The 7,843-nt window shown below is 41.1% G+C and overlaps 1 protein-coding gene across 1 annotated transcript; it reads right to left on the bottom strand.

Annotated features, from left to right (window-relative positions):
* Positions 1-520: 520 nt before the first annotated feature.
* LOC113164246 (proline and serine-rich protein 2) lies at positions 521-7,309 on the bottom strand. The gene is made up of 4 exons (XM_026363439.1): positions 7,117-7,309; positions 6,197-6,311; positions 3,664-3,958; positions 521-3,557 (listed from the first exon to the last, which is right to left on the bottom strand). Exons 2-4 carry the CDS (start codon positions 6,272-6,274, stop codon positions 2,113-2,115), a joined length of 1,818 nt encoding a protein of 605 aa, XP_026219224.1. The 5' UTR covers positions 6,275-6,311; positions 7,117-7,309; the 3' UTR covers positions 521-2,112.
* Positions 7,310-7,843: the final 534 nt, after the last annotated feature.

Raw genomic sequence — 7,843 nt, 5'->3', positions numbered from 1 at the left:
AGTTTGTAATAAGTAAAAAGTTTACAGCGCCTGTTCATTCTTCTCATTCCAGAGTTAGTCAAAGAAAACCAATCAGAACGAAGTTATTACTCTGTTTAATGATTGACACAAACTCAACATTAGATACATAAAGCAGAGCATATACAGGATACAAGGCTCAAACACTCATATGGCCACTACAATTCCCCATTTACCACACACACACACGTATTTTTATCCTTGTTCTGTGCAGATCTGTACATTATGCAGAAACATTTCCTGTTAACGTAGGGTGTGCTGTACAGAATGTAGTTATTTATTGTATGTATGCACCATTAGATACTTCAAAATAACTGTAGCTGAACTACAGAAAGCCGGAGTCTGTAAACAAGACTGACAAAGACATTCACACAGGAGTAGTACTTCTGTGTTAAACAAAATATACTTCAAAAGTTACTGTAGGTGAACTACAGAGAGGCCGGAGTCTTAATAACACACACACACACACACACACACACACACACACACACACACACACACACACACACACACACACACACACACACACACACACACACATATACATACATGCTTATGCTGCTAAACAACAGATAAATAACACACTCGCAAATGTCAGAAACAGCAAAGTTACTGCTAACAGCTTGACAGGAATAAAAACACATAAGTAACCCAGGCTGTATTTCCAGATTCTGTGGTTTTAGTGCTCGTGTTTTGTACAATACCGTGTGCTCGCCCATCCCTAAAGAGCCATTTTAAAGTATTCCCTCTGCATAGTAAAAAAGTAAAAGTCCTGCCCACAAACCCATTCCACAGTCTGTGGTTTGTTGTAGGAGGTTTATTCTTGGAGTAAAAATATCCTCCAGCTCAGCTCAGCTTTACATCTTCTATGAAACCCAGTTTCTCGCTGTAACTTCTGCACTATTGTTACTCCAGGACGTCAGATGTAATGGAAACGTTCAGTTTCCGGAACAATTAAAAACAGGCACTGCGTCTGGCTTTGGATGATTCTTTGATCTTCTGTTGTTCACTTTAAGATACACCCTACACAGGCCTATTTAGAACTATCACAATATAGTTTTGGTCATTTTAGAAGAGATAAAACCTCTCAGACAAAAGTGCTTTTAACTTTGTTTCTGGCTCTAAAACACTCACACAAAAACTCACTGCTGCCTAAAATGCCCAAAGTCAGTAAACAAACCAGTAAAAACCAAAAAGGTTCCCATGTAACAGAGGTGATAAAATCTTCACAGCGTGTGCATGAACATGAATTTCACAGATGCTAGAAGAAAAGTGACACTGTAAAACAAAAAATGTAACCTGGATACAAAAAGAAGCATTGGGAGGTCTTTTGTGACTATGTGTTGAGTTCTTTTGATTTTCAGTTTTTAATTTTCTATTTAAATTAGCTTGTATTGTGTCTTTTAAAAGATGTAAAATTAAATCTGCAGTACTGTGCCACTTATTTGTCTTTGCAAATAAGTCACTAACTTGCATTTCATTTCTGTATATATATGTAGTATCATGTAGTATCGCAAAAGGACCAAATTCACAGTAACCTGCAGCAAAAACCTACATTGGGCCAGATTAACCTGCTATGTGGGCCAGGGGATCCCAGACATATGTCGTATTTCAGTTAGACATCAAGATAACAAAATAACAGCTTGCCACAAATGAGCTGGGGGTCTGGGAGATTTGGAGCAATGGGGAAAGTTGACAGCTTTGTTTTAACAGAAAAAACTAAATAAAAAATCCTAATAAAAATCTATTTAACATTAAATCTAGGACAAGTGTCTTAAGATTAGGAGGATCTTTGTCTCATTGTAGTTTTTTTCCCCACTTAATCCCATATTTGCATCTTGCTGCCAGTAACAGTCTATAGAGCAAATCACGTGTTTTAATCCAATGCTGAAAATGATCCAACGAATGCAGTTTCCTCCTGCTGGAATAATAATAATGTTTTTTAGAAAATGTTTGTCAGTTATTATGGTTTCAAACGTGCAGGTCCTCTGTAAAAGTGGGCCTCCTGTCAAACGTCTAGCATACCACTTCCACCAGATACACACCAGAGATCCAGTCTCAACAGTTGGATTGAAGAATAAATTTCCAAGTGAATCAAGAGTCTTTTAGCAGCCCCAGTTTCCTCAGTGCCTCCCTGCGTGAGTCGTTCATTGGCCCTCGTCCAGAAAACTGCACAGTGATGCCTTGAGGACGAAACATAGAGCCGGACCTCCCCCTGTGCTCAGGGGGTTTTGGTGCTGCTTTCTCAGCAGGAACATGGATAGTGTGTCGATGAGGTTTTGGGGCTGGAGTCGGGGCCGGAGGTTTGAGAGTCTTTGCCTGGCCTTCTAAAGGACGACTTAACCCAGAGGAAGGGTTGATGGTTCGACTTTTTCCTCCGTAAGTGTTAAGCTCAGTGGTTAGTGGCTCGGATTTTGCAGGCAACGTTTGACTCTTGTCAATATGGGAGCTGAGGATGTCGGGAAGGTCGTGCCTCATTGTGGATCCAGAAGCAGGGGTCAAGACTTTACTCTTTCCTCCATAGGTGTTGAACTCACTGGGATTAGACAGGGCTTGTGGGATGATTTTGGGTTCAGGGCTAGTTGGAGATGTTGCATGTTCACTCTTGGAGATAGCAGTTGGGTGGACCACAATGGATTTCCCTCCATAGCTGTTAAATTCCAGTGAAGTGGCCTCATGTGGAGGGATGACAGGTGCTTTGGGTTCCAAAGATGGATTGAAGCTGCTTTTTGTGACTGCCGGAGGTGACGGGCTTGGTTGGAAGGATTTATCTTCATGGCTCCTAAGAGAATCTGTCCTCAGAATCTCTGTTTTTTTGTCAACGTGAGTCGGACTCTGCGGAGGTCTGGTAACACTGGCTTTGGTGCTGGTGTCTACTGTTGGAGGGACACTGGCCTCCAATGGTTTGGCACTGGCCTGAACACCTGGAAGAGGTTCCAGCGTACTACTCTTATTAAGAGGTGATATGCCCCCAGACATTGCCCGGTTCCTGTTCAAGCCCAGCTTCGACAGGGCTTCCATCCTGGATATGTCTGGTGTGGGGTCCCTGAAGGAAATGCTGCGAGCGGGAGCATTTCGACTACTCTGCTCAGCAGTCTGCTGAGAATCCTCCTGCAGAAGAGGGTGTGATGTTCCTGCTAGGTTTGCCAGCATCTGTGCACGTCTCTCGTTGATGTTCACATTAGCTCCTGACTGGTTCTGGTGGTCCTTGATGCTGTGTACCACGCTGATGTTAGCAGGAAAGCGGGTAGGCTTAGCAGAGGTAGGAGGACCCTGTTTCACAGGAACATCAGAGCTGTAGCTCTGTGGCTTTTCAGACTCCATGCTCTGATGGCGTTGGAGTGATGGGGGAGGGAGGTTAGAGGTTCCACCTGCCTTGTTCTCAGCTATCTTCTGGGCAAGCAGGACCGGGGTGGGGATGCTGCCTGGAGGATGGTAGGGGAAGTGGTCATCGTTGTATTCTGAAGGTAAGCTGTCTATATCACGTCTTGGCTTCATATCAAAGTGACTTTCAGGTACGTGCACCATTCTGTGGAAATCTGAAAAAAACAAATTGCAAAGTGAGGTTATTGGAAGGTTTACCACCTTCAGTTCAGCCTCTGTGGCTGTAATTACTACTGAAAACTACAAACTGCTGTACAGTACCTGGACTGGTGGGACTGAAGATCGGCTGCACCAAGTCTGGTTCTGGGCGGACCAGGTCTATAATATCCTGATCTTTCGGACTGGGAGTCCTTGCCAGGAGGGACGACATGGGGCTGTGACTGACAGTTAGGGGTCCATCAACCTTGTCAACAGGGTAAGAACTACTAATGGTAGACTTCGCCTGCGCAGGGCTCTGATCTTCCTCCTTCAGACTCCTCTCCAATGACACAATAGTTTCGTCAAAGAACTGGATGCACTCCTGCACATCCTGGCTTAGACACTGCAGATCATCTTCCTGTCAACGCCAAGAAACAGTAGAAAACTAGATGAAAAGGTGTGATTTCGTCTTGACTTCTATGTATGCATATGTGCAAACCTTCTAAAATCACAACTTTATACTTAAAGACAGGTTCATGTATTGAATTATTCTCGAGTGTGATTTAGCTTTAGTGGATTTTTCCACCACACAGTGATTTTATTTTTTAACACGTTCCTGTTTTTGTTTGTCTTTTACTTTTCTCTTCATCATGTTTCAAACTATTCACTGTGTCTTTCTCAATCAGTCCTCACTGTATGAGAAAGTACAGAGTGAACACAGACCTGTTTGTTCCTGCATCCCAGTGCTCCAAACTTCTTTCCCACCCTATATTTAGCTCAAATGCCCCTCTCTTCTGTTGCCCCTCCCTCTGTACCTCTCTCCATCTCTGCTTCACCTCCACGGCTACCTGTCCTGCTTTACACAGTGCTGCTACTGAACAACAACACAATGGACTCTCCATTAACAACACTTGATGACTACTCATTTTGCTGCTTTCAGTCTTGATGAAAGCCAGTCCACATATTAAAGTAATGTTAAATACATCATCATCAAGACAAAGTAAGGTTGTTTTCTTGCATTTACAACTTATCACGTTGTCATATTTCGAGGTCCTGAACAACTGTCTAAGACCACGAGGGTCCCCAGAGTCTCCACTGTGGCAAATAGTTTGTGGTAAACTAAAACCGGTCAGATTTCTGCTATTGTATTAAATCCCAAGCCTGGTCTTGTGGAGTGTGTCAAAATATAGTTTTGGTAACTTCATGAGAGATTTATAAATTGTGAACGTACTTAAATGATTTCAGCATATCCATAGTGAAGTGGAATAAATGCCAGAGTGGGTTAACCCAGAGTGTAGTGTTATGAGCTGGAACTATTTCTTTACAAACAAAAGGCGGGCAGTGACTGTCCCAAGGTCTTTTTCACTGTGAAGTTGCCAGATCTGGAGCTATTGTGCTTGTTCCACATCCAAACCTGTGCTCATCTACATTTCACTGTTGTTCAACAAGTTCTGCACTGAACTCCTTATGAAACCTTAACATAGTTCACGTTTATAAGGATTGTTCTGGCATCTTCAGAATTATATGCATTTGCTTTTTTGCAACAAGAATTAAAAGAGAAGATCTTTGACACTGTCCTGTCAATATGTTAAATATGAAGTTAAAGGCAGCAGCCAGCTAACTTAGCTTAGCATGACGCCTGGAGCAGGGACAAACTGTGTTGGTAAATAAATCTGTGACATTAACAAAAGCTCCTCTATTTCTACTATAGAGTATTTCTACTATTACACAGCCATCGGACTGAAAGAAGCTGCTTATTTGAGGCATTTCAAGGTGCTGACCTTCAGCTGTTGGTTGACATGGTAAACAGGATTTGTTGCTGACATTTGTGTTATTAAAGGTGTCACAACAAGGTTTCCAGGAGATAAGTTTTTCTTTAGCCACACAGACACACAAAGACACCTGCAGCAACAGCTAACTGAAACCAATACGAGATAAACAATGATGTGTCGGTTTCAGCTGGAGTGAATGATATCTATTGTCGTGAAGCAGCTCAGGACTGTGAAAACTGCAGCTTAACTGGTTCGACTGTGTTGTGTGCTGATAATGAATGTCATCCCCAAGGCATCGGGAGGGATTAAGTTGTTAAGCAGGTATAATTTCTCAGAGTTTGAGATAACTGGGTGCATTGTGGAAACACATCACAGAGCGTCAGTCTACGTGAAGAACATTTAGAATAATCAGCTGTTCATTTGATATGCTGACTGTTTAAGAACACAATAGAACAACATCATTAACTGACTGACCCTCACACTGACTTGACTATACTGCCAGTGTTTCCTTTTCCGGACGTTGTGCAGAACAAAGTCAGCCGGCTGCTTACTTCATATTTATTGTGATTTGACAGTAGCATTAATTTATCTATGAATCTATTATTTATTTGTTTAATCAGTTATAATTTGTATTGTGTCAATAGTAGGACACGACGAGGAGGGCGCAAGTGAGAGGTGAAACCATTGTAACTCTGAGGTTGTTAAAATATGTGGTGTAAATCAACTATCTTATAATATTAAAACACTTTGGCAGTTACTGTTAGACCAAAAACTTGTTCCTGTTTTTCCTAAACCTACCCCTTAGGATGTGATCAACGGGTTTAGAGAACTGTTTGCTGCTCCTAAATGAAGAAGCATTCATTAACTATACTATAAATACTCACCCCTGGTCTGGAGTTTTGACTGGATCCTCCGTTGACTGCATAGTGGCGTTGAGGGCTGGAGTGCACACGGACGTCCATGGTGAGAGGGTCAGAGGTCAGCTAGCTTCTTAAAAGCCTGGACACAGAAGAGGAATGAAACAGCTGACATTAAACTGACATCAGGAAGGAAGCTGATACCAAAGTCAGTGGTCAGAAACAATGAATTGTATTTTACATGTATCTTATTGGATCTTGTGTTTCTGTACCTGTAGTAAACCTTAAAATACTAAAACTACTTAGTTACTTTCCAAACCTGCTAAACTTCACAACTCAGCATCACAGCAGAGACACAGACGCACCTGATGGACCAGTTATCCTGGAAGATGTGGCGCTTTTTAGTCACCACATTCTTCTCTAATGCTGCTCTGATAAAGACTTCAGAACACAGAAAAGCTTCTTCGTTCAGGTTTGAAAGCAGAAAGAATTCAAAAACTGTGATGCCAGGAAAAATTGGTGAATAAATAATAAATAAATAAATAATAATATATAAATAATAATAATCAATAATAAATAAAACTTCTGCTTAAGAATTTGTGGATAATCAAACTATGGTGGAGTTTTGGGGGCATTTACCTTTCTGCTTGTGAAATATTAAGGCGTTTTAACTCATTAAACACCCTGAGAGGTTTAGAAAATCACTCTTAGCTAATGTAAATATGCAGATGGCCAAAATCAATATTGAACATAAGTCTATGTTTCCAAAGTCTAACCTGGCTACACGCGTTTTAAACGTTATATCAGTAGTGTAAGTACAATGGTCTATTTTTAAACATGTACTGTAGTTTCCATATGAAGAAAATAAGGCTTGCTTTTTGCTTCAGACCTAGGAGAAACACACGCTACGAAAATGAAGTTCCTTAAACACTTTAGCCAGGACTCACCCAACAACTCCACAGATCCATCATCACAAAACCAATAGGGAGCCAATAGTTTTTTCTTCACAGAAAAGCATCAACGTTGATGTTTTAGTCGGCTGTCAAAGAGTTTTTCCTTAAAATAAAATGTAAAAAGGAAGAAATCAGTCCAGTGTCTCTGCGTTCTTGGCTCCGTGTGCGTAATGACACCACCGCGGCACATTACGCAGCGTTTTAAGGTACGAAAAAACCCCACCCACCGCGACCAGGCGTGTGTGTGTGTGTGTGTTTGTGTGTGTGTTTGTTTGTGGTTTCATTCAGGTGTGTGAACAAGTGTAGTAGGTGACTACAGTGACACAGTGGAAAGTTATCCCAAGCACTCACACACCTACCTCCGAGTTTCACTGGGAAGCGTTCAAGAACTGTGGGACAATTCATCTCTGAAATATTTTGCGGTGGAGGAGGAACAAGAACAAGAACTATTGGAGATTAAAAAGAAAGAAAGAAAAAGTATTTTTTAATACTTATCATTTAGTCCACAAAACCAAATGACCAGTAATTAACAGCTTTTATTTTAAAGGTCTGTTATTTTCTAATAGTTTCTTAAAAAAGAAATTAATATTTATTTGGGTTAGTTCAATTAGTTGGTCTAAATGTATTATTGATTACCAGAATTTCCGTTTTATTCTAACCCCAGTGAGCATAACTGTTCATTTATTCTTGGAAAACGCATTCTTTATTTATTCTGAATTGT

The sequence above is a fragment of the Anabas testudineus genome, chromosome 23, assembly GCF_900324465.2.
Source record: "Anabas testudineus chromosome 23, fAnaTes1.2, whole genome shotgun sequence".
In the NCBI taxonomy this organism is placed as follows: Eukaryota; Metazoa; Chordata; class Actinopteri; order Anabantiformes; family Anabantidae; genus Anabas; species Anabas testudineus.
The sequence above is the reverse complement of the archived record's forward strand: the minus strand, read 5'-3'. Positions and strand labels throughout refer to the sequence as shown.